This window comes from Synchiropus splendidus, chromosome 19 (genome assembly GCF_027744825.2).
Source record: "Synchiropus splendidus isolate RoL2022-P1 chromosome 19, RoL_Sspl_1.0, whole genome shotgun sequence".
Lineage (NCBI taxonomy): Eukaryota > Metazoa > Chordata > Actinopteri > Syngnathiformes > Callionymidae > Synchiropus > Synchiropus splendidus.
The window spans coordinates 12,635,635-12,662,528 of NC_071352.1; the positions used below are offsets into that span (position 1 = coordinate 12,635,635).

Here is a 26,894-nt window from a genome sequence, read left to right on the forward strand (position 1 = left end):
CGAGATAAGGCTTTTTAACCCATTAGGTGCCTGTGCGTTTCAATAAAACAGCTTGTTTGATGTCACTTTTTCTAAAGGTTGCAGCGTGAAAATCAGAATCAGTGCGACACAAAGTTTGGGATGGAACTGAAGTCGCTCATCTAAGGTGTATTATGGCATCATGGTCATATTGAATTACATAGCTTTTCCAGGTATTGTTGTGTGGCGAGCTGTCGTCTTCACAGGCAGAAAGAACACACGTGCTGCGGGATGACTGATCTTTTTACCATACCACCATCGTGTGAAAACCGTCCACAGTTCAATTATTGAACTGGCTTGCCCACAAATACTTTTGTTAAGTCTTATCTGTGTCATACTCAGAGTGAGCTGATAAATCACATGTTTATGATTAGAATCATTCTTCGCTGGGTGTGTCAGAGTGACCCAATAAAACAGACGTTCACTGCTCAAGGCCACGTGCAGTTTAAAGAGTAACATGAATGGAACATTTGGAGACTCGCTGGTGAACTGTGACGCATGAAAGCATGAATATTCTTCTTCATAATCTGAGTCTCTCTCTCTCTCTCTCTCTCTCTCTCTCTCTCTCTGTCTCTCTCTCTCTCTCTATATATATATATATATATATATGTATTTATATATGTATTTCATGCGATAAACTAATGCTTGTGCTTGAGATGACCCACAGGAGGCGCTGCTGGATTTGAGGAAAATATCATAGACACCTGGATAGTGTAAGGTGACTGGATCTGGCAAGCAACATCTCAAGAGTGAACTGACTTCATTGTTTGTGACATCAGAAGAGCACGCTGTGGCCCAGACATGCTGGAACAGAGTGAATAGAAGGTGTGTCCCCTGTCCTTAATGTGTAAGCCAATGATGGGTGTGATGGGCCATATGGCAAACTGACCTCACAAATCACCACACTGATGTTTCGGCAGCCTCATGCCAGGCCCAGTTCACAAGTGGACCACACAGATGTTTGTTAAAGGCCAGGAGACACAATATCAGAGCCAATGTTTGGCTTTACTTTCGACTTTTACAGCCCTGCAACAGAGCTTCACACACTGGTTGATCAGTTTCTCTACTATGTCCTGGATGAAGGCGGAACAAAAGAACAGATGGCCTCATAAAACAAAGTTTGTAAATGAGAGGAAGTTGCTCGATACACAAATACACAAAAGGATCTCTTAGGTCTGAATATTGTGCATTTTGTTCTACATGTGGTGAGTGTTTTGTCTGCATTTTATGGTGTGGTGGCGTGGAAACGTTTTGGAGTCACAGTGAGGTGAGATAAGAATGATTGTGTTTCTTGTCATGGCAGGTCAGCATGTTCATAGGGATAGTTGGGTATTCATTTGTTTCCAGAGTTGGGATGTCAGTCACCTTGATGCCACTGGGGCCGCCGCAGACTAGCTTGTTTGGCGGAGAGAAAATATTACGTCTAGAATGCTGATAAGGAGTGAAATTAATTCGATCAACACACGGACATATTGACCATATCCACTGAAGATAAAGAGTTTCGATGAGTTTAATGGTGAGATATTCACAATATGGCCTTGTTTTTCATTTTATTATCTTAAAAATTGTAGCGGTGTTGACTTAAATAACTGCAAAATGCATAACCTTGCTAGCCTCGGAGAGTGTCCAAAATGCGACTTTTTTTTGTAAGTTTTTTGTTTTTACGATGACTATTTCTTCTACGTCACAAGAGAGAACGAAACAGCTCTTTCTGTTGCAACATTAGCCATCTCCTGATCTGTTCCATGCCAACAAGAGTGAGCAATCTCGATCTTATCTCTTTCGGTTGACAGCAGAAGGTGTGACCGCACTGTGACGCTGTTGCAAGGGCATGCTATTCCTGATGAGGTTTTCAGGACATAAAACCAGTCTGGCTTGAATACTGGCATTTGCAGGTTGGATACTTGATCTTTCATTTGCTAATGTTAGCTAAGGTGCACTGTCTAGCGCTCCCAAATGTAGTTGGTCGGTTTCCACCATGCGTCTCACTTACACATACACAAACATTTCCTTTTGTCTCATAATCCAACTGTGAAATGACATGCAGTACAACCATACATACATATCGGTGTTTAATATCGGTGAAGCACTCGTGTCCTGGATGGAATGAAACCACCTCCACAATTGATTAAAAATAAGAATATATTTATTAAATTGACTTTCATCACATGACACATCATGTCTTACTTCGTTAGGATGGCAATAAATAACAGCAGATGGTAGCATAATTTTGTGTAGACATTGCTAGCGGGTGTATTTTGAGAACAAATACAAACAGCATCACACAAATCAGACTTATACTGCGACAAACTGGTTGGACCAGCTGCCATGATGTGTGAGAGGTAACGCACAGATCCGTTGTTTGTTATTGCATCTCGCAGCATCAGACAGAAGAGTTTAAGAGAGTTACTTCTCACAAACATCGAGGTGAAGCCGGAGCACCCCCTCGTTGTGAAGCTGCAACAAGTGTTTGAACTCTTGAGGCATGGAATGGACTTTGAGGTTGGTTGGTGCGTCGTCATAGTAATGTTGAAGTAGAGAGTAAAGTTCTGAGGGGTGGTTTCTATATGGCCAGAACCCATAAACTTCGACGTTGGAGCAGACTTCCAGGGCCAGACTCACGATCATTAAGCCACTGCTGAGTCGCGGAGAATTCACACCTTTTGAGAACCAAAATTTTCCCAGTTTAATCAGATACTGGGGATTGAAAAAGACAGGTCGAGCCGAGACGTTGAAGTCCTCCATTGTGTAGGCTGCTCTGAAGCACAGTTCGGTGTTGGTGTTATAGGAAAAGGCAGGGAGGAGAACCATGGCGTTCCCGTAGCTCTGGAGCTTCTCAGCAAAAGGCCGTCGCCTCTCATTCAGAGACCGATACCTGTGGAGAAAGTGCAGAAGTGAGACGACACAAAGCTACACCACAACATTCATACTTACATAGTACGAAGGATGCTTGGGTTTGCCGTGACAAGACTTGTCTTTAAACCGACATCTTCCGTGAATTCTTCCACCAGAGGAGGTAAATTGCACCTATTCAGGCGACAGTGAAGCACATGAGCATAAATGGATCCGCACCGTTTTGTGGACGACTTTCTTACCGGAAAACAAAGTCAGCCGAATCGATCCTCTTTCCACAGTTGCTGTCCGATAGGATCCCTCCGTTTCCAACAACGGCACATGTCTTCCACGTTTTATTTTGAAAAGGATGCTCCTGAAAAGTAGGTCATTTTTCTACATAAATGCATGAACATGTAGGTGGTTACTGTATTTGCATTTACATCATTTTCATAGCAATTTCACTTCTAAGAATAAATAAACATCTTTTAAATTTTTATAGTAAATTTCCATTTTGACTAGCTGGGTTTTGGGCAGGAATCGAACCCAGCCCATGGAATCCTAACCCCAACTGAAGGGAGCATGGAGACCTTAAAAGTGTGTATATCTTGGGTACTGAAATAAAATGATGGCTAAAAAAATTCAAAACTGAATCATTTGTTCCTTGTCCTATTTCACACATTACCTGAAAATTCAACATTTCCTGAAAACATCCAAGTTGTTATGACCACAAACAGACAGACAACCCACTGTTTTCAACAACATTGGCTGAGGTAAGAACCCTGGGAGAGTCCTTTCTTTCATGGATACTGGCCTCAGGGCTTGGATAAGTGGATTCAAGTATTCCTTATAAACCCACCAGGTAGAGTAAGAAAATGGAAAATTCTGTTTTGAATTCCTTCCGAACACAACATGTAAAAGAAAGATGGAGGATTGTGTTCGTCACAAGATGGCGCTCCTTTCACTCTGTATTCTGTCACTTCAATATTACGTGTGACACGTGCCTTTTAGTCAGCAAAATAACTCAAATAGTTTTGAAAATATTTCACAGCGACTGCACCATTGGAACCCACTGGATGCGAGAAACACCACGCAGCTGTGTCACCACCACCACGGTGCCTCAACATCTGCTTGAAATTCTCAAATAAAACTGGTGTTTATACCTTTAGCAAGAGCTTGACAAGATCTTTTCCGACCACCAGAGACTTAGTAGAAGTGTCGTAGATGATCTTTGATCCCTCTGGAGTGTTGCTTTGGGTCATGATGGCGTTATCAAAACCATTGCAATCGTCGTGTAGCTGGGATCTGCGTGTGATGAAATTGCGGATTTAACACTGAGCAACAAAAGGCTTCGATGCATTGCATAATACAGCAAGACAAAACATGACGTTGGATTTGACGTCTGGTCATAGCACTCTCTTTATTTTTCACTTTTTTTTTTTTTTTGCATACCCTGCCTGTATAATTTGCATTTGAAAGCACTGTTTTCAACCCAAACCAGTTTGTTCACACGTGCTACTGTGGCAGCTGGTTTGTCAGTGTTATGATGCTATCTCTCGGTAATTCAGTCCCTGGTGTCTCAGATAAAAACCTTCCGTTTAACATGATAGAACGCTGAGTTTGCTCCAAGTATTGATGCATCTTTTTGAACCCAAACACTCTTACCTGATTTCCTGAAAATTGTGCTCAAGCTTTCGCCAGTTTCTCAAATAGCGTCTCCTCACATCTTCGATAATATTTCTGTGGAAAGAGTGTCAAATGTAATGCTCTGCATGACGCCATGTGAGGAGCCCGTCGTGGTGATCAACTTACTGACTTTCTTCATCAAGTTCGGAGAATTTGGGACGTATTTTCTTAAACGGAGGATTGTGTTTTTTAAAGTGCCTTCTGTGGGAGCAGAAGACAGATTCAAAATAGTGACACATTATCACTGTCAAGTCAAGGCGAGACCGATCTTAGAAAGACAGAACATGATGACTGAAATTTCCGCTGTGTAAGTTCATCTGAGGACTTTTCGGGGAGTTAAAGGCCAATTCAAATCACTATAGTAAGTCGCCATCATCTCACATAACCTCTGAACAACTGGATGTGATAGCTGCAATGATAGCAATAATAATAATTATTATTATTAATATTTATTCTAAAGCCAAAATAGTTTGATTTTTCAAGTCATCCGCTTCCTTTATTCACTTACATTATTGTTTTAAGTATTTTTTTCAAAGTTACAACCTGGTTGTACAATAATCACCACAAAATAATAATAAAAATCATAATAATAAAAAAAAAAGAGTCGACCCACCTGCCATCGCGCATGTGCCATGTCAAGGTGGACATGGATAATGCCACACAAAAAATGAATATTATCACATGCTTGTACTTCTCCATGTGTCGAACGTCTTCCCGACCAGCTAGTTCCGTCTTCCTCCTCCCGACAGAGCAGGTGCTTGCTGACTACTGTTGTGCTCACGCAGATTTTATAGCACGGCAGGCATGCTGTCAGTCTGACCGAAAACCAATTACCGCTGCGCTGTTGTGAGCAGGTATTCAGTGCACATGAATGGGCCAGAGGATAAACAGGTTGGGCTGGTGGAGGCTTTTAGCATTCTGGACTTTAAAATTGACGTTGAAATGTCAGCCATTTAATTGCTGGTTGGGTATTGACTTCCATGTCACAAACATGTACAATGGCCTGTCTGGCTCATCCTGAATGAACCCTCTTAAGCTAACATTATGCTGTAGGCTGACACCCGATGAAAGACGGCCAGCTTCCCTGACTGGTCTATTTCCCAGGTGCAAGTCCTCATCGTTGCTGGTATTCGGGTTGTTATTTCGGGTCTGGATTTCGTCAGCATCCGTGAGAAATATGCGTGTTTCAGTTATTTATGGATGACTGAGAGCAGCCAAGCAGCTTCAGGTCGTGATAGTCAACCTAGAATTAGCTCTGAGTTGGTCTCCCAACATCAAATCACATTCAGGGTGTGCGTCCCAATGCACTCTGAGAAACCAGAATTTCAAGAGGAGTGAAATTGTGCTGGGAGACCTGACCAACAAAGAATGGGAAGAGATCCTGTTGCATCCACAGAGCAGATGGATCTAACTTTGCTGAGAGAAATGCGAAATATGTGAGGTGTTTATCAGAACTCCATCGAAGAGTTTAGTATTGTGGAACAAAGGTGAAGAACAAAACCAGACTGATCCTATCTCCCAAGGAAATAAAGTTGCTCGAAAATAGATTCTATTCCCAAAGTTCAAAAGAAAGCGGCGCTAAATGAACAAATTATATAAGATTTAAAAGTGTGTGCAATACAAACAATAAAAATACAGCTGTATTTTACAGCCATTTAAACTGAAGGGACAGCATATGTGTGATCCAGGGCATGAGGCAAGGTGGACCAGAAAATATCTTTTATCTCACCACAGAATTCCTTTTTTTTTTTTTTACGATCTTCGCTTAGGCTCAATATATGGACACAGGGTTGGTTGGAAATGGCACAAGTTTATTTTGGTGATGTTCTGTAGATGAATCTGCATTCACCAACGTCCTAAAGATTTTCATTGAATCCTATACAGATTCATGCAACCTACAAAGGATTGTGGGATCGCCGATGCGTTGCACTGCAAACACTGCAACTGAAGATGTAAAGATGTGTTTCTTCTGTGTATTCACAGAAAAAAAAGGCCCAGTTATATTACATTTGCTCATGAAGATGCCAGCTGAAGGAGTCGACCTATAAGGTCAACATACTGACTCAGTGCGGACGATCTACAGGGAACCACCTATTGTAATTCGTGGTTTAAGAGAATAAGGCCGCACCATCGTATCGTGCCTCAGAGCACAATACCTTAGGTATGTCTTAACAATTGTTTTATGAGTGGCTGAATGTTGCATGGCAGCCTTTTGTGGAAGCAAAATTAAAATGAAAAAATTAATTGTCTGTAGCAAAGATGGTTCATACATTTTTTTAGCTGTTTATTAAGTTGTCTGACTGAAGAAGTAACCGGTGAAACAGGTACATTAGTGCTGCAAGGCCATGGAACTGATCACTACTGATGAGTCAAACCACAAGGAAACTAAAGTCAGTTTGTCTATTGTTTAAATTAGGAAAACACATGACGATGACAGCCTTTAATGCCAGTGCCACAATGCCTTGATGAGTGTGACTCAAGAAAAAAAAATGACGGAAATGCAGTGGTGGTTTTTTCCTGCTTCCTTCTGGGAAGGAACCGAGCAGCTTCCAGGCAAACAGCTTCTTTCCCTCACCTGGCGGACACCATTTTCTTGGCAAAGGTGGTGCTATGTTCTTATTCTTATCTTCACTCGACATTGTGCTTTGTAGAAAAACGGGAAGGAGTCGGCTCACTGGCATCACCGGCAACTAGCTTCACTCCATTGTCACTCAGCTGCATTTTAAGTTCATTCTAAGCTTGAATGGGGAAAATCCTTTTTCCACATTTTCCAATGTGGAGAAACACATAAGTCTTGTAGGATGGGTAAAGGGTTATGGTATCTCAGACAGAGTGTGTGTGTTGCAGAGTCCTGCTTTGACCACACTCGCCCACACATGTTCCTTCTCAATCCCTCAGATCAAGTTGAGAAGAATGTTGGGGATTGTGCGTCCTTGAAAGTCGCAGCCATTTGACTCTGGGACTAGACCGCTTACATTGCATTGAAAAAAATATTGGATGAAAAAAAGCATATGCCGTAGTATACAGGCTAAAAAATTAAATATAGATATCTTGTCATGGCTCCGCTTCCAGGCTCCGAATCCTGGTTTTGTTTTTTTCCCCTCTGTTCCTTTGGCACACGGCTGGAGCCGATTAACCCCTGACGAACTGTCTTCAAAAACACCTGGGCTCCAGCAATGTGTGCCAGATCGTTGTCTTTGTTTCCTGCCAGTTCTCCTAGTCCCGGTGTGTTTCCATGTTCCCTGTGATGTGTCCTCTGGTTCCTGTGCTTCTGGACTCCTCTTGTTCCCCTGTGGTAACTCCTGGTTCTCGTGTCTCTTCCTGTGTTCGGCTTTTTGTTCTGTTCTGTTTTGTTCTGTTCTGCCAGCTAGCTCATTTAACTCCTGGTTCTCTCATCTCTCGTTCTGTGAGCTAGCTTATTTTTGGATTTGTCTGTGTTTAACTGTGGTTCCTGAGTTAGTGTTTTCGGTTTCTTGCTGTTTGCCGTGTGTTTCTTGGTTTCTTTTGTAGTTTATTCTCGGTTTCATTTGTGATTCAAGTTCGTTTTCTCCCGGTTCGGTGACGCTTTCTGTTTTGACTTTTTACTCATGTTTGTGCACTTCTGTTAGTTTCGGTACTGTTTTTTCATTCTGCGTTTGCTCCGTTTCTTCTCGGTTTGGTGACGCTTTCAGTTGTTTTTTCTTGTTTAATTATTAAATATTATTTATAATTCCCTCCTGTGCCTATAACCACTCGCACTTGGGTCCTACACCACGTCCCCTATACGTGGCTTTGTCTCCCTCGTCCCTTCGTATCGTGACATAGCTATTCTTATTTTTAATTTTAATACCATTCTAGTTTTCTACCTCTGTACAAAAATGTTTTTTTTCAATTCCTATATTCTTTTTTTTAGCCAACTTTTTTCAGTGCCAATGTTGGACCTTCAATTTCTCTTCAAGGTGGCACTGTTTTAGCGTGGAGGGCGGGCAGAGGGGATAAAAGGGGAGTGGGAAGAGACGAGTGTCGTTCATTCTCGTGTATGCAACACTGCAATTATTGAAAGAGGTTTTTGGAGGAAAACATGCCAGTTCAGGTGGGCAATGCCTGCAAACTAACTTGCTGGCTCCGTTTTTCAATATGGTTCCTGCACCGCTACAATATATTGACTGGAGAAGGCAGTTGTAGATAGGACTGGTTTTCTAAACGGCATCTGCAGATCGCCAATTCCACCAATATAAAGAACATTTTAATGCATGACATCACAGTCAGGTGCACTGTAAAACTGCAGTGTTGCATACACGAGAATGAATGGGAGGATAACTTATTTTTTTGAAGTGATTTGAAGTGGAATTCAACATCTTCGACATGGCGCATGTATGGAAAAACTTTTTTTTTTTGTTGTAAAAATAAAAATTTAAGCGTGCGCACGCTTTATTAAATTGTGGGAACGAAATATCGAGCATGGCCATGAAATGTGTAAAATGTGCGCACTGATCTGTCAACTGGAATGTGGAACTGTGGATCAGTAAATGGCCGTGTTATTTAGTTTGATATCACGCATCAAATAAATGCACAAGAGACAAGAACATTTTGTGGCTACGATTCTTTTTTTTTTTTTTTTTTTTTTGCAATGTCAGGTCTGGGGCTCTGTACGCATGAGCTTCACCAAACACTGTCGAACACTGAATGTTGCACCAATATGCAAATCACATGAAGACACAGCGTCCCTTCCCTCCCCCCATCATCCCCTCTGCCCCCTCCTCACCCTGCACGCTAAAACCAGTGCCACCTTGAAGAGAACTTGAAAAACGAACATTGGCATTGAAAAAAAAATGGCTGAAAAAAGAATATAGGAATTAAAAAACAGAATATTAGCTGGACCTTTTTGTAAGAATATAATATATTACATCTTTATTTTTTCAGACAATATTCTTTTTTTTCAAGGCCATTGTAAGGTGTCCCTGGTCTAGCCCCATATTTGAAAGGCTTTAAACAGCGAGTGAAACGGTTTCATGTGGGATAAATGGAGCGCCATCCTGTGGTTTAGCTAATTCCGACCTAGTCTTTTTTTTTGTTTATCACATGTTCTCTTTGGGGAAAATGGACTCTCTCAGAGCACATCCCTGGAGTCAGAGTAGTCTACAAAGAAAAAAGGGAAGAAGTTCTGGACACGTCCATTGGGCACACACTTTACTCTCCATTGAATGTGTTCAAGTGTTCAGTGCTCATGTGCAGTGAAATGTGAATACAAGCCAATAAACATTCAGCAAGAAACCAAAATGTTGGGCAAAAGTGGAGCCCAAAGAAGAAAAGTAGCGCAAAAAATATAGTCCTCTAAAAAACAAAAACAAAGTCAATACTGCTGTGCTTCTTGAATGCCTGACTTTTGATTTAATAGGTGATGACATCACAAAATACAGAGACTTGTGACTTTATCTATCTATCTTTAACTATATTGTCGATGGTATATATTCTTGCCGACCCCTAATAGGATCTACTGGCCCTATCATGGACGCATATGACTTCAAAATAAAAGGCAAACTAATAATTCAGTCACTCGTGTCATTGTCTTCTTGAATGAGATGTTTCTCACTCCTGGGAGCATCATGGCGTCAGCGTCAGGATGAAGGCTTTTCACAAGACCCCAGGTGAAGCCTGATCACACCCTGAACGTGGAGCTGCAACAGGCTCTGAAACTCTGCAGACATTTTATGGACTCTTTTCGGCATTCTGTTGTCGTAGTAGTGATGCGACAGGTAGTAGAGTCCGAACGGGTCGACACTGAGGGGCCAGAATCCATACACGTGGACGTTCCTGCAGAGCTCCAGCGCCATGCTCACCATGAAAAAACCACTGCTGAGTCGAGCAGCCTTCACACCTCTGGAGCGCCAAAAGTCGGTCAGCTTACTCAGGTATTTTGGGTGCAGAAATACAGGGCGAGACGGGCTCTTTAAAGCTCGGAGGATGTTGATGCTTTTGAAGACCAAATGAGTTTGATCGGGAAACGCAATTATAGCATCTCCGAAGGTCTTTATCCTCTCTGCCAGTCTCTGTGAGTAGTTTCCGAGTTTACTTCTGAAAATAAAATTAAAAAAATGAGAAGACACCACTCTTTATAGTTGAGCAGCAAACCCTCGAAATACTCACAGTTCTTTGAAAATGCTTGGGTTTGCAGTGACAAGGCTGGACTTGTTGCCCACGTGTGTCTTGAAGTTGCCATTCAAGGGAGGCAAGTTACACCTGGACATGAGGAAGAAAACTGTTACAGAGGATGTTACTAAAGTGCCAACAATCTGAAAACATCATTCCAGTCTTACCTGATGACAAAGTCAGCTGAATCGATCTCCTTCCCACAGTGACTGTCAAAGAGGATTCCTCCATTTCCCACAACAGAACACGTGTCCCACGTTTTTTTGGAAAATGGATTTGTCTGGAGAAAACGTAAGGACTTCAACACTTGGATGTTAGACTATAGAATGGAGAGGTCTTCCTTGATACGAACCCATGGGAGGATGTTGAAGAAGGAGCGCGACACCACGCGTTTCAAGGTCAAGCGCGTGTTCTCAGGAGAGTTGGCTTTGGTGACGATGGCATCTTCTGAGCCATTGCACTGTTCGCGCAGCAGAGACCTGTCCAAGAAAGAAAATGTTTTCTGCCCGAGAAAAGCACAGAGACAGCGCACACCTCTGCCAAGCAGCTTGTTTCCCAATATTTTAACACACATAATTTAGTCAAAGAAATCAAACAACTGGAGCTTATTTGTATGCAAAGTGAAGTCTACATCTTAAAAACATCTTCTCTACCTAAACATTATATTTCAGAGCAAGAACTACAATTCACAAAGCAAAATTCCGAAAATTTTTCTTTATTTTCCAGCTTGACCAGGTGCTGTTTTTAAATAATAATAATATAAATGTAATAGTAATAAATGGGGGTATTGTAAATCCCAGTGTGCTGATCCAACGACACATAACCGATGAGAATTATGATCTTAATAATGAGAATTTTATGAATAACTGCTGCCCTTTCTATGTGGCGTCAGCACTTCCCCACAAACGCCTGTGCACATGGCGGCAGCTCAGGGTGGTTGAACTAAAACAGTGTTTGGATAACATGTGAATCATACCTGAACTCGTCCAGGTGCTCCTGCTGCTTCCTCCACGGTCGAGAATACATTTCCAGAGTGTCACTGATGAGTTTCCTGTGACATATTTGCCAGCATTACAGAGTTTTAGATGAACTTCCATCCTTGATGTCACCCACACTGCAATGCTGGAGTGGGCCTCAGAGAACAAGAACACTAAAGCCAGTGTGTCTATTGTTGAAAGAGGAAATGCCTTTATGAATGCGACTCAAACAGAATTACAGAAACGCACTAGCAGTTGTTTCCTGCCTCGGCGAACAGCTTCTTTCCCTCACCTGGCGGCCACCATTTTCTTGGCAAAGCACCACTCTTATTATGATCTTAACTCTACATTGCGCTTTGTCGCTAGTAATACAGTGACTGTGGTAGACAAACTGGAACAAGTATCTTCACTTCTAATACTTTGAATGAGGTCCTCTAGTGCGGTGCATTGCTCATGATGCTGTCGGCTCACTGGCATCACCGGTAACTAGCTTCACTCCATTGTCACTCAGCTGCCCTGACAAGAAATATCCTGGATGAATTTTGGTCCTTACCTATCGCTTTGCATGTACCACGTGACGGCGAGAACAACTCCAACAGAAACCACAGTTAAAATGGTAAATACACTTTTAAACGGAAACATACTTGGGTTCATTTAAGCAGCTCCTTTCTTCTTCAGCAGCCAACAGCAACTCAGTGAAACTATTTCACTTCTACGCCCTTATTTTTTGCCCCACCCAAATACCAAAAGATGTGACATTATAAAGGCAGTATGACTTATCTAGGTTCTTTTTTGTTTGTCGACTCACTATTTAACTATTCAGTAACGCGCAAAATGGCAAAACAACACCTGCATTTTAAGTTTATTCTAAGCTTGAATGTGGAAAATCTTTTTTTTTATTGCTTAACATCCGCGACTATAAGTGAAGCATTCAGGCAGCTAGTGGTGCGGAGGAACCATTCAACAGCACGGGTCACAGAACCTTGATGGCACTTGAGGAAAAGCTCAAAGGAAGGATTTTTTTTGTATTTTCTAAAATGGAGAAACACATCTGAGACAGAGCTAGTTAAGAACGAGCTCATTGCTGCAACTCACTTCGACCACACGTTCCTTCTCGATCCCTCAGATCAAGTTGAGATGAATGAGTTGCTGGGGATCGTGCGTCCTCGGTCACCATTTGACTGGCTTTAAAAAGCCAGTGACATGTTGTTCCACGTGGGATAAATGGAGCGCCATCCTGTGGTTTAGCTAATTCCAACCTCTTTTTTTTTTTTGTTTATCACATGTTCTCAGGTGTCACGGCCATGCGTCAACAAGGAACGTTGAAGGCTGCCTTTTTCGTCAGTATAGGACGCAAAAGTCAGCTTTTCCTATTCACGCCATGGTAGAGAGGATGTGTTCCTCAGGTATATGCTCTGAGCTCTGTGGCATGGTGAAGTCGCATGTAAAAGTACATGACTATATCAGTGACAAACCGCTCCAACAACAATAATGATAATAGAGTAAACATTTTTGGAATGGCTGCCCTTTAATGCTGTGGGTAGGAAGAGCAGCTGCACGGCACGAGATGGAGAGGGAGCAGTGAGTTGTGAGCACTGCGGTGAATGATTCTCACACAAACTCAAACAAACGCTCCGTCAGAGGGCGGCAGACACTGTTCTCTTTGGGGAAAGTGGACTCCCTCAGAGCACATCCCTGGAGTCAGAGTATTCTACAAAAAAAGAAAAAAAAATGCCAGGCCTCTTGGACAGACGTGTTACTCAACTTTGAATTCACATTTATTTTTTTACTTTCTGCATTGTAAATACTGAAGACGTGGAACTGAAGCAGGAGCCCTGGGAAATGATAAATAACTCTAAATATGTTTTATACTTTGGATGATTCACCAGATCACCAAAAGTGTGCAAAGCAGTCATCAAAGCAAAGGGTGGCTATTCTGAAGAATGTTAAATATCAAAGATACACATCACACTTGTTTTGTTTCCTGCATAATTCCAAATATGTTCATTCATAGCTTTGATGCTTACATAGTCGTGAAGTGGGGAAAATAAAGAGGAACCTTTCGGTTGGGAGTTGCGTCCAACCCTTCGACAGGAAGTGTACAATCAAAGGCACGTACAGCACCATGGAGAAAGTAAGTACTATAGGTGAGCAGTTTTTACTGTTGGGGGCGCGGTCGCATCATTTTTTTCTTCATAGTAATAACCACCGTAAATTTGCAGCTGTCGAGCCAAGTCGATGACACACTACTGCCACCATGTGTGGCAAGTCGATTAAAACTGAGCGTCTCGCAGCCCTCACAGCAGAGGCTTAAAACAAAAAACTTCTAGCAGCCCACTAGGGGGCGCCCTATGGTTGAGAATCACTGTTGTAAGCAATGCTATTATTCTACCTTTGGCCTTCTGGTTTTTTTTAAACCTGAAAGTTTGCTAAATAGACAGACAGAGTTCACAGTTGTCGACAAAGACTTACTCAACAACCATGGGGTAACACTCCAGTTGAAGCATTGTTCACACATGCCCGGATACATATTTTGTCCATATATATATATATATATATATATATATATATATATATATATATATATATATATATATATATAAAGGCAAGTTAATAAGTTAAAAACATGTATTGAAAATTTCAACAGAAACAAAAGGGTGCAACACAGAATTAACCCACTAGAGGTGTTCATGCTGTGAGGAACTTTAATACTTCATTGTGTTTAGCATCACACCGTAGTGCACTGAGGTCTCTTTTCATTGTCTTTTTGTGTCCTGCCAAGCAGTCACTCATGTCATTGTCTTCTTGAATGAGATGTTTCTCACTCCTGGGAGCATCATGGCGTCAGCGTCAGGATGAAGGCTTTTCACAAGACCCCAGGTGAAGCCTGATCACACCCTGAACGTGGAGCTGCAACAGGCTCTGGAACTCTGCAGACATTTTATGGAATCTTTTCGGCATTCTGTTGTCGTAGTAGTGATGCGGCAGGTAGTAGAGTCCGAAGGGGTCGACATTGAGGGGCCAGAATCCATACACGTGGACGTTCCTGCAGAGCTCCAGCGCCATGCTGATCATGAAAAAACCACTGCTGAGCCGAGCAGCCTTCACACCTCTGGAGCGCCAAAACCTGGTCAGCTTAGTCAGGTATTTTGGGTTCAGAAAGACGGGGCGAGACGGGCTGTTTAATGCTCGCAGGATGCCAATGCTATTAAAGACCAAAGAATTTTCATCGGGAAACGCAATCATGGCGTCTCCGTAGGTCTTTATCCTCTCTGCCAGTCTCTGTAAGTAGTTTCCGAGTTTATTTCTGAAAATAAAATTTTTTAAAATGAGAAGACACCACTCTTTATAGTTGAGCAGCAAACCCTCGAAATACTCACAGTTCTTTGAAAATGCTTGGGTTTGCAGTGACAAGGCTGGACTTGTTGCCCACGTGTGTCTTGAAGTTGCCATTCAAGGGAGGCAAGTTACACCTGGACATGAGGAAGAAAACTGTTACAGAGGATGTTACTAAAGTGCCAACAATCTGAAAACATCATTCCAGTCTTACCTGATGACAAAGTCAGCTGAATCGATCTCCTTCCCACAGTGACTGTCAAAGAGGATTCCTCCATTTCCCACAACAGAACACGTGTCCCACGTTTTTTTGGAAAATGGATTTGTCTGGAGAAAACGTAAGGACTTCAACACTTGGATGTTAGACTATAGAATGGAGAGGTCTTCCTTGATACGAACCCATGGGAGGATGTTGAAGAAGGAGCGCGACACCACGCGTTTCAAGGTCAAGCGCGTGTTCTCAGGAGAGTTGGCTTTGGTGACGATGGCATCTTCTGAGCCATTGCACTGTTCGCGCAGCAGAGACCTGTCCAAGAAAGAAAATGTTTTCTGCCCGAGAAAAGCACAGAGACAGCGCACACCTCTGCCAAGCAGCTCGTTTCCCAATATTTTAACACACATAATTCAGTCAAAGAAATCAAACAACTGGAGCTTATTTGTATGCAAAGTGAAGTCTATATCTTAAAAACATCTTCTCGACTGAAACATTATATTTCAGAGCAAGAACTACAATTCACAAAGCAAAATTCCAAAAATTTTTCTTTATTTTCCAGCTTGACCAGGTGCTGTTTTTAAATAATAATAATATAAATGTAATAGTAATAAATCGGGGAATTGTAAATCCCAGTGTGCTGATCCAAAAACACATAACCGATGAGAATTATGATCTTAATAATGAGAATTTTATGAATAACTGCTGCCCTTTCTATGTGGCGTCAGCACTTCCCCACAAACGCCTGTGCACATGGCGGCAGCTCAGGGTGGTTGAACTAAAACAGTGAATCATACCTGAATTCGGCCACGCGCTCTGGTTGCTTCTTCCATGGTCGAGAATAAATTTCCAGAGTGTCATTGATGAGTTTCCTGTGACATATTTGCCAGCATTACAGAGTTTTAGATGAACTTCCATCCCTGATGTCACCCACCTGCAGCCTCTGCAATACTGGGAAGGCTTCAGGGGCTGTCGTTTCATCTTTGGTGGTTTGAAAGGTTGTATCCTGCGGTGGAAACCAGGAGGATTATAAGCAGAAAAATTTAAAAAGTAAAAATAATAAATAAAATAAATATAGCATAGCCATAGCTCGTATCCTGGGCCACGGGTGGCCTGGGGCCCCATGCGAACCATTGTTGTTTTCATGTGGCCCTCGTGAAATTATGTGACTGATCATCTTGAAACATGTCCTACAATAATCTCAGTTTTCAGTTCAAGCTTTTTCTTTTCCTTTGTCTTCTTCCCTTCATGCTCTCTACCATTTCAATACATTATATGAGCAGTAAATGATCCTTTAGTGAAAGTGTATGTCCAAATATATATATATATATATATATATATATACATCATATAATAAATATATCATACACATCATATAATGCATTTTATATTGTGTCTTTGCATGTATATATCTTTGTTTTGTGTTTAATTACATATTTATTTACTTTTTTCCCCCCCTATATTTTGCTTCTTTATCAATTTCTTCTTCTTTCTAGGGCCCCTGACAACAGTGCCACTTTACAATTTTGCCTCCTTGGACATATAATTGTCCACTAGCTTCATTGAGAAATGCTGCATTTAGAGGTCTGTGATAATGTCACACCTAAAACAATATGTCGGCATGGCCTGCTTGATGTCTCATGCCAATTTTGTGTCTAATAATAAAACGTGCCATAAATATTTTTACGGGTGAGTGGTGAGTAAATACGAAAGCAGTGTGTTGTCTAAGGTTTGGCCCATGAAAGTACATGCCTGAGAGCGTACTAGCATGCACTTCCTGAAAGTCCCATGTCTCCATCCTGACTTTCAGGCTCGGATGACAATATTTCTCAACAGCATGATGTAGACTAAATTTTGGTTTCCGGCGTCAACTCAACAGCATTTGATATTCCTGGTCATTGCAGTGTAGAATGATATTTGGAAGTTTAAAATGGACCTTACCTGGTGTCTTGCATGTACCACGTTGTTGACAGGATGGTTCCCAGAACAAGTGCGGTCAGCAGGTTAAATAAACGGGAAATCTTAGTCATGCTTGTAACCCGTTCACGGCCACTTACAGCCGCCATTACCTGGTTTGTGGAACTTGTTGTTGCTGTCTTTGTTTTTCCCAGCCCTCTTTTGACGGAAATGGTGATGCACTTCTTGGCAGAGCCAATAACAATCCTGGTTTTACCAGTTTTGTTTCTGACTCATCGCTTAACTACTTATTACGTGCGGAATCACAGCAGAGGAAGCAGCCACTGCAGACATGACGCTGACACATGATGGGGGAAATGACTGAGCGATCTTGGTTTTTAAATGTTCACTGATGGAAGAAACTGGACAAAGTCAAAGTGTATCTCCTATCTTTCCTATTTTACTGCCTATGCATTTGGATAACTTTTTATAAAATGTCTTTTTTACTTATTTATTATCTGATGTGTTTTATGTTTGATGTTGCTCTGTTTGTGTCTTTGTTGTTCGGTGTGTGTCTTTGTTGTTCTTGTTGTCTTTGATGCCTTAGTGTTCTTGCTTATTGCTGCTGTGACACGTTGAATTTCCCCACTGTGGGACAAATGCAAGGCACCTCATCTGATCATCACGATCCACCACACCGCTCAGAACAGGTTTGTCTCAAGCAGAGTTGTTGGCAAATACCCGGGGACCAACTCGGTTCTGTCCTGCTGACAACGAGTCATGTTTTCATCATGGCTCATGAACCATCACCATGAGGGCGCTCTAGTAACGTAGAGCTGTCTTGTGCCTGCATGTAGTCAACAATAATCCCTCCCCTCTTGGATGGTTCTGGTGAAAGACCAGCACTTGAACAAAAGATGGAGTGGTGTTGGACGGCTAAACCTAGCCTTAACCGTAACCCTCTGAATGTCCAAACGTCCCCATAAAGTCATATGGTCAAGAAGTGTTTTGTCAAGAATCGGAAGAAGGATAAACAACGAACTCACTTGTCTTTTTGTCATATCATAAATCCAGATGAACCTTTAGAACAGCACCAAATGAAGTTGCTTCTGAGGTAGAAAGTTTTTATTTTTATGTTCATCCATGACATGCAATTCCGAGTTGAACAAATGGAAAATGAGTCCATGACTATTTCCACTCCTTGAGTAGCAGAGCTTCATTCAAGAAGACACCATTTGAACTTCAACTCACACTGAGGTTGAGGAGTGCTTGAATTCAATATTACAAGATCAATCTTGTTTCAAACATCTTCTTCAAAATCTTCTCAAGGTGCACCACGTTGATAAAAATTGCTGAGAATTGGGATGTATTTTGAGAGAACAAAAAGACGAAGAAAGAAAGAAAAAACGGGAGAACACCATGGTGGAAACAAAATATCTATTATTAGCGAACAGAGTTTCAGTTTACAAAATATACAGTATGAAAAACGGAATAAACTTAGCTATTTAATATGTAAGATCATTAGCATTACCCAAAAAAGACAAGACTAAACAACATTCCACTTCACTGCCTGTGGAGCAGATCACGCCTCACCCTCTGCCGCACCCTGGAATCACCCTGAGCCACAACTCTGTGACGCGGGCGACACATTTGCATGACGCATGAAGGTTTGTCAAGGCGTTGCTGCTCTGCTCACGTCCTGATGATGTCACCAGTCTACCGGAAATCTCAGCATTCTATTTGACACCTGCGAGCCAGCCGGATCCTCAGGTGGGTCCTTGCTACAGTAGCCACCCCTGAGTCAAAACCTCTGAACCACGGCTCCCGGACACTGTAACAGCCCGCCAGATTATAATCTATATCTGCAGCTGTCTGCCTTGAACAACAAATTTAATCCATTGATCTTTCGGATCTCCTGGTCTTCAGGAAAGCTCAAAATTGTATTCACAATCCAAAACATTCCTCACACAAGCCTTCATCTTTCAGGAGAAAATATAAAGCAGTATAGAAGCTCATGAGGTCACTGAGGTGCACTGGGCAGATGTCTGTTTTTTTTTTTTAGAATTTAAAATAAGTTAAAACACGGAAAAGCATACAAGGTCCAAGGCATTTTGTTATTTATTTATTTTCCGAAAATAAGATACGAAATGTCTTGGATGGATGAGCTACTTATTGTCCTCCACTTTGACTCAAATTTTTATATATCTACCACTTGAATTATATGTTAGTTTAAGGCCTCTTGGAGTACTTCATTAGTAGAATAAAAAATGTGTAACTTGTATTAGATCTGTCTCAAAAATCCATTTCTGGTCGATCGGTTCACAGTATTCAAAGAAAAAAACATTTTCATTGCCATAAACTGTTCGGTAGAAAGACATGTCATTTTCATCCCTCTTTTTTTTAAGCGCCAAACGATGGCGAGACGAAGATGACTTATTAAATGAGAGCGCCATCTGCTGTTCATTGAAGCTGAGAAGAAATGTGATGCTTCGTTTAAGACAATCGAACGTTGTTGGAGGATTGGCTTCAAACAGCCGCTGGAAAACAGTTACAAAACAGAGTCATTGTTTTGTTCTTGGTGTCATGTGACTCCCTGTTTTCTCCAACCATGGTAAATATTAGAGCCGCATGGCTGAATGAGTGTTGTGGGACCAAGATTGTATGAATGTCACCGCAAAAAAAAGCATGCAAAGGTGTTGTTTGTGGGTTCATTTGTGAACAGAATAACAGTAGAATGGATGTATGAAACCTTCACTGTTGGTTGTAAACAGGTTAACTGAGGAGATGATATTTGTCAGGTTCTGTCCCATTCAGTTAAAAACAATATTTTGTTTTATTTTAACCAGACAAATCATGGAGATCATTGCTAAATCTGATGAAATGAATGGGCTTAAAGAGAACCTCAAAGTATCTGCTCACCTGCCTTGACTCCCATATAAGTGCCAACCCATCCCTGACCCATAGGGTTCAATATGATGTCCCCCTTTTCCTTCTGAAAGCGCATTGGTGAGGCCACACAGTGGTGTTGGTTGTGACGGCCTGGCTCTCCGTCTCTGCTCTGAATCATCCCAAAGGTCTTCTGTCAGGTTCAGGTCAGGACTCAGTCAAGTTCATCCACGCCAGCCTCTGTCATCCATGTCTTTATGGACCTTGACCTCCTGTTGGAAGAGGAAGGGGCTCCTCCATACTGTTCCCACAAGGTTGGGAGCATGGAATAGTCCAAAATCTTTTGGTATCCTGAAGCATTCCAAGTTCCTTTCACTGGAACTAAGGGGCCAAGCCCAACTCCTGAAAAACAACGCCACGCTTGGCGCAATGCAGTCCTAAATATACCGCTCTCCTGTCAACCTCCACACCCGGACTCGTCCATCAGATTGCCAGATGGAAAAGCGGGATTCAAGAATCCAGAGAAGGCATCTCCACTGCTCTATAGTCCACTGCCGGCCTGCACTTGGTGATGGATGGCTTGGCTTGCAGCTGCTCGGCCATGGAAATCCATTCCATGAAGCTCTCTGCGTACTGTATATATATATATATATATATATATTCAAATGAGCCCAAGTACAGTACGCAGATATAGAGAGACACATATAAACTTCTATCTCTCTCTCTCTCTTCCTCTCTCTGTCTTTATATATATATATATATATATATATATATATATATATATGAATATATATCATGTTCATATATATATATATATATATATATATATATATATATATATATATATATATATATATATATATAAAGAGAGAGAGAGAGATAGAAGTTTATATGTGTCTCTTCTACACCACTAGGTGCTGATATTGCACTGACGTACACACTGGGTTAAATCGACATGCGCTGAAAAGAGACTAAAATACAGCTTCATTTTGCTCAAACTAGTTGATGTCATCAGCTTTCGTTGGCAAGAACTGGAAGTAAACAAATGAACGCAGACTGCTTTCGTAAACTTACTACTTAGTAAAATATCAGTGAAGACATGACTGGTTTTTTTTGTCATTTTAACAGGATGAGTCAAACACTAAATAGCTTTTTCAGAGGGTCAAACAAAAATTCAAGTCACTGACGTTATTTCTTTTAGTGGGACAATTGCTGTTTAGGTCTTTTGTTCAGCGTTTAACTTCTAGAAAGTAGACATCCAGTCAGATTTCTACCACAGACCAGACTGGTATTGTGTTAAAATACAGTTTCTAATTTACCTTCTTTTTTATTTGTTTAAGCTTGAGTGATTTCCAGACATTTCTTTTTTTTAACATGCTTTGCCACAGCTTGCTTTAACAACAATAATTCTTTCTCTCTTCACATTTTTGAGTGCATTTATTTGGTTGTACATTTATTTTTTTGACCAACTTTTAAAGTTTAAACTTGTTTTCAGGTTTGGGAGAAGGGGAAGCCGAGGATAGGGGGAGATGGAGGAAGATGATCTGCAGTGGCCACCTCTGAGAGGAAAAGAAGAAGGAGAAACAATGTGTGTAACACAGTCCAGCTGTTTTTAAACCTGATGCGCCTCTAACTCTAACTTGACCACACACTCACTTCAAAACTTTATTGATACTCATAAACTGTCAGAGTTTCCTCTGTGGTTTAAAGGATGGCGAAAAACTAAATGCACGACAAAATAAATGTGCTCCAAAATGTGAAGAGAGAAAGAATAATTGTTTTTATGAAGTTCATTTGTCTGGAAAATCAAAACGATAATAAAATCATGCAAAAAAAATCGAAACAGTTATTTAAAGTAAGTAAATAAATAAATAAATCATGACATATTTTGACATATTGCGCACCCTTTGTGGAGACACATGAAACAAATACATTTTCTGCTACACTGTGTTTGGCCGAGGTTCCTTTGGTGGGATTTTTTCACTGAACCAAGGATGCCGTCACTAGAAACAGGTTGAAAAACACAGCTGTAGTCAACTGGTCTCCACAGAGTAACACGTTGAACACGCCAAACCCTCTGCCTGGTTGATCTGAACAAATAGCTTCACCAGACAGATGGAAGGATTAGATGGAAATGTGGACAGAAATCAGGTGACGGAGGAGCTCACTCAATGCGTATAACCTTGACTGACAGGTGCTTTAGCAACACCAAACTCAAAGGCAACACAATGGGGGTAGATGTCGTGATTTGTGGATTAAAAGGATCAACCGAGCTGAATGTCACCAGTGTTAAAGGTCTCAGCTCTCAGCTTGGAACCTGGTTGACGAGAAACTCTGGTTTTTAGAGACCATTATGCATTATGACAGTGCAAACATACAGACATGACGTAGCGACAGCTCTGCATTCTTCCCGGCACCTTTAATAACAATGTAATACAGACAAGCGTAGCAGCAACTTATATAAGCGCTGTCAACCAAGCCCTAAATAAAAAATGAACCCGCTGACAGATCACTTACAAGTCACACGTTCGACATTCACCAGGGGTCAGACTGCATTCCATATTTCAATACACGTATATATATGAATACCGACATTGTGAACGCATAACCTGTTTTTCCTGCATGGTGGAACAGTGTGACCTAATATGTCAGGATAAGACGTCACACCACACGATCCCCAGAAGACAAAGATAAGTTAAAAACAGGCCTTTACTCACAGTATCACTGTGCTATTTTTAGCTATAGTGCAAAGGTCCAGTGTGGTATCTTCTGTGCACTTTCCTTCCACTGTGGTGACTTTAAAGTGAACAGTGTCCAGTCCTTTTTGTGTCCTGCCAAGCCGTCAACCATGTCCTGCTCTCCTTGAATTAGAAGGACGTCATGGTGGATGTGCGGGTTTCTCACTCCTGGGAGCATCATGGCGTCACTGTCAGGATGAAGGCTTTTCGCAAGACCCCAGGTGAAGCCTGATCACACCCTGAACGTGGAGCTGCAACAGGTTGATGAACTCTGCAGACATTTTGTGGAATCTTCTCGGCATTCTGTTGTCGTAGTAGTGATGCGGCAGGTAGTAGAGTCCGAACGGGTCGATGTTGAAGGGCCAAAATCCATACACGTGCACGTTCCTGCAGAGCTCCAGCGCCATGCTCACCATGAACAACCCACTGCTGAGCCGAGCAGCCTTCACACCTCTGGAGCGCCAAAAGTCGGTCAGCTTACTCATGTATTTCGGGTTCAGAAAGACGGGGCGAGACGGGCTCTTTAAAGCTCGGAGGATGCTGATGCTTTTAAAGACCAAATCAGTTTGGTCAGGCAAAGCAATCATGGCGTTCCCATAAGCGCTTATCCTGTCCAGGAATCGCTCTGAGTAGTTTCCAAGTCTGTTTCTGAAAATGTCAACAGCAGAATCATGAAACGCCCTTCACTAGCGAACCCTTGACATACTCACATTTCGTAGAAAATACTTGGGTTTGCCGTCACAAGGCTGGACTTGTTGCCCACGTGTGTCATAAAGTCGCCATTCAAGGGAGGCAAGTTACACCTGGACATGAGGAAGAAAACAAGCGCTAACAATGGTTCGCTCTGAAAACATCATTCCAGTCTTACCTGATGACAAAGTTAGCCGAGTCTATCTTCTTCCCACAGTGACTGTCAAAGAGGATTCCTCCATTTCCAACTACGGCACACGTGTCCCACGTTTTATTGAAAAAGGGATTCCTCTGGTGAAAACACAAGCAACCACAGGATCCAACTTAAAGGTGGGCGCACATTTATGGATTTTTATATTCTAACTTCGCTCCCCAAGCACATCAAGATTCAGTCCCAGCAACGGACTTTGGTGTTCTTTAAGGGAAGAATCCCAGAAGAAACATGAAACTAAAGTTGCCGAAAAAATGTCCAGACACCTGAAGGGACGTAGTGGGTCGAATGAGATTTACTTCTCACTGTTAAATGATGGCTCAGATAGCTTCTCTCTCGGATCACTTTGTGATCAGTTACACTCCACGCCACAGCTCAAGTGGGGAGCAGTTGGCCCTTCCCACAAACAGGAGGATTGTTTGGGGGTAAATATTTAAGACCCAGGAGCCATCTCTCGTGACACACCCCAGACACAAGGATTCTCTTAGTAGACAACCTCTTAAGTCTATGTTCTGCTGCTGATCAGCCATGTTATGTGTGTGGACAATTCAGTCAGGACCAGGGAAAACTTCAGTATTGAAAAGCTTCAGGTTTGGTTTCAAACTTCCCCTGACTGTGAGCATCACTATCCCAAGCCTGGAGAGGAAGCCTACAATGTAACCACTATAGAAAATGGAGAGGTCATGAGTAGTACATACGCGTGGAAGGATGCTGTAAAAATATCTTGACACCACACGTTTAGGGCTTAGATGTGTTTTCACTCGAGAGTTGGCTTTGGTGAGGATGGCATCATCTAAACCGTTGCACTGTTCGCGCAACAGAGACCTGTGAAAATAGAAGGCATTTTCACCATGAGAGCAAAAGCACAGCACACAATGGAATCAATTCAACTTGATATTGTGATGCTTCTCAGCAAAAGTCGATGTGCTGATGAGGCTTCATGAAACAGTGATCCCACTCGCAAAGCTCAGTAGGTGGCATTCCCATTTTAAAAATGAGGTGAGGTTTCACAGAAATGGTTGTTCAAATCCAAAGACAGAGAGTGACATCTAGTGGCTCACAATGAAAAAAGGCTCAGGATGATGGAATGAAGCGCTTCTCTGGTGACCAGCACGTCTTCATTGGCATGAATTGATGTTGGGATAAATGCCGCGACTCATACCTGAAGTTTTTCTGATGCTGCTGTTGCCTCCACCAGGTTCGAGAATAAATTTCTACAGTATCGTCAATGAGCTTCCTGTGAAAATTGTAGAAGCGGGATCCTCGGTTACTCATTGCACGACAGAGTGTTAGATGAACTTGCTCTTTGACATCACCCACTTGCAGCCTTGGCAAAACTGGGAGGGCTTAAGGGGTTGGCGTTTCATCTTCGGCAGTTTAAAATGATTTACCCCACTGTGGAAAGGAAGATAGTGATGAGAATGGAAGCAAACTTGGGGAGAACCAAGCCAACTACAGAATTTAACCTGAAAGATTTAGGCGTTCACGCATGCGATTTCAATGGTCTTGCCCCACTGTATTTAAGAGAGCTTTTAACCACCAATGTTCCTCTGCGGTCCTTAAGGTCAGCTGACCAGCTGCTCCCGGAGGTGCCAGAAACTAAGAAACACGCTGTCTCAGTGTGTAGCCCCTGACTAAGCTAGCATGTAGCCAACTAGCTCGACTATGACTGGATACGGTGACTGTTATTTTTATTTTTATTTTTATGTCAGCACTTTATTCCAAAACACTTTCCTAGTTGGTGGGCTCCTCACTGACCATGGCAAAAATAAAATTCTTTTTTTTTTCAGATTCTGATTCTGATTCTGATATGCACTATGTGTGTTCCTCGCTCTGAGTCGATGTCCGCGGTGAACACATAACAAACCTGATACCTGCTTTATAACTTGCTATGACGATGATCTGCAGATGAGCAGATGCGTCTTCAACTTCCTTCGCCCGGGTTATTTTTATTGGTAGTTCGCACAATAAGATAAAAAGAGGTGATTTGTTGGTTTAAAGAGACGTTACCTCCATGTTAGCAACCGTTAGCATGGTTCGCACGGTCAAAGGAACTGGAAGAAGTGAATAGTTCAGGGCACCACCCCTCATCACAGAGGAGAACTACACTCGGGTCGGGTTACGCTCGTGTATCGCTCGTGTATCACTCGTGTATCATGTAACCGCAGTCAAATGAGGTTGGGTGGATGGAGAGGTGGAGCTTCCGTTTGGTCGCAGATGCGAAACGTGCATTGTCAAATCGATTTTACAGTGTGCCGTAAGTCATTTTCTACTTTTTGCTGTAGCTGAAGGCGAAAATGAAGGACTCTCAAAACCCATCTGGGAACTTTTGTTGTGAAAAGCAACACATGAAAAAATTTAGCGACACACTTCATCACGCATTTCCACACCCAGATGATTCATAACTCCAAAATAGCTTTGCTCCTCCTGAAAGTACATAAGGACAATGCTAATAAAACAAATAGCATTCCACACTGTCAGGCGGCACGCTGACCTCGGACCAGTTTTCAGTTGATATTGAACTGGATTTTCCTTTGTTGTTTTGAATGTTACACTTTATGAGCGAGCGAACTTGATTTATTTTTGGTTGACTCAACAGTCGTGCAATTGTTTTTGTTTCTGACCATTGTTGAGCTCAAGATAGAGCACAAAACCTGATTCATAATAATAATAATGATAAAAATAAATCATGATTTACTTTCACACTTGCTTAACATATAGCAGAACTGAAATCGACACATGACACAAAAGAATCCAACGTGCAGTAGCATGTGGGAAAACAGTGGGGAACAGAGATAACAACAGAGATAACAACAGAGAAAACAGAATTCCTGTTGGCAAACAACATCACATTAAAACCTAAAACCTGCCTGTTTTTTTGAAACAAGCTTACTATCTGAGACTCAGTTTCTTAGTTTTATGATACATTCATATATTGAAACAAATGACCAACGACAATAGATCAGATGTTGTTTCCACAGGTGGTTTGGCTAAGAGCAGGTGCGAATGGTGCCGTCCTTTCATGACAGCATCCCTGAATAAATATGGATCATACACCCTGTTCACTTTCATATTCACTTTTGCTGATGAAAGCTGACACAATTTTCCTGATCTCTCACAGTACTGAAATAACTCCAAATAATGAGTTTAATAAACAATTCAACTGACTCCAGCAGAACAAGGAAATGTCAAAGTTCCACTTACTCATCCAGTGTGACCCAAAATAAAGTCGCTGCCAAGCTCCCCAGAGACACCACGAACACAAATAATGAACTCCTCATGTC

The 26,894-nt window shown here is 41.8% G+C and overlaps 4 protein-coding genes across 6 annotated transcripts; all 4 read right to left on the minus strand.

The window, feature by feature from the left end:
- Nucleotides 1-2,182: 2,182 nt before the first annotated feature.
- LOC128751166 (alpha-2,8-sialyltransferase 8E-like) lies at nt 2,183-5,285 on the minus strand. Its single transcript, XM_053852017.1, has 7 exons — nt 5,150-5,285; nt 4,663-4,737; nt 4,516-4,590; nt 4,014-4,155; nt 3,114-3,226; nt 2,953-3,045; nt 2,183-2,893 (listed from the first exon to the last, which is right to left on the minus strand). Exons 1-7 carry the CDS (start codon nt 5,233-5,235, stop codon nt 2,425-2,427), a joined length of 1,053 nt encoding a protein of 350 aa, XP_053707992.1. The 5' UTR covers nt 5,236-5,285; the 3' UTR covers nt 2,183-2,424.
- Nucleotides 5,286-9,361: 4,076 nt separating this feature from the next.
- On the minus strand, nt 9,362-12,338 carry LOC128751230 (alpha-2,8-sialyltransferase 8F-like). Of its 3 annotated transcripts, XM_053852121.1 has the most exons (7): nt 12,287-12,338; nt 12,053-12,158; nt 11,642-11,716; nt 11,018-11,144; nt 10,833-10,945; nt 10,663-10,755; nt 9,363-10,590 (listed from the first exon to the last, which is right to left on the minus strand). In XM_053852121.1, exons 3-7 carry the CDS (start codon nt 11,689-11,691, stop codon nt 10,134-10,136), a joined length of 840 nt encoding a protein of 279 aa, XP_053708096.1. In that variant the 5' UTR covers nt 11,692-11,716; nt 12,053-12,158; nt 12,287-12,338; the 3' UTR covers nt 9,363-10,133. The 3 variants fall into 3 exon arrangements, with proteins under 3 accessions (XP_053708095.1, XP_053708096.1, XP_053708094.1); XM_053852120.1 differs by lacking the exon at nt 12,287-12,338 and having other exon boundaries at nt 9,362-10,590; nt 11,935-12,077; XM_053852119.1 differs by lacking the exon at nt 12,053-12,158 and having other exon boundaries at nt 12,196-12,328.
- A 1,933-nt stretch (nt 12,339-14,271) lies between these two features.
- On the minus strand, nt 14,272-17,553 carry LOC128751636 (alpha-2,8-sialyltransferase 8F-like). The gene is made up of 7 exons (XM_053852811.1): nt 17,131-17,553; nt 16,124-16,195; nt 15,987-16,061; nt 15,378-15,504; nt 15,193-15,305; nt 15,023-15,115; nt 14,272-14,949 (listed from the first exon to the last, which is right to left on the minus strand). Exons 1-7 carry the CDS (start codon nt 17,253-17,255, stop codon nt 14,493-14,495), a joined length of 1,062 nt encoding a protein of 353 aa, XP_053708786.1. The 5' UTR covers nt 17,256-17,553; the 3' UTR covers nt 14,272-14,492.
- A 4,100-nt stretch (nt 17,554-21,653) lies between these two features.
- LOC128751637 (alpha-2,8-sialyltransferase 8F-like) lies at nt 21,654-26,894 on the minus strand. Its single transcript, XM_053852813.1, has 7 exons — nt 26,815-26,894; nt 24,931-25,005; nt 24,773-24,847; nt 24,309-24,435; nt 23,578-23,690; nt 23,420-23,512; nt 21,654-23,357 (listed from the first exon to the last, which is right to left on the minus strand). The coding sequence occupies exons 1-7, from the start codon at nt 26,889-26,891 to the stop codon at nt 22,901-22,903; spliced, it is 1,017 nt and encodes a 338-aa protein (XP_053708788.1). The 5' UTR covers nt 26,892-26,894; the 3' UTR covers nt 21,654-22,900.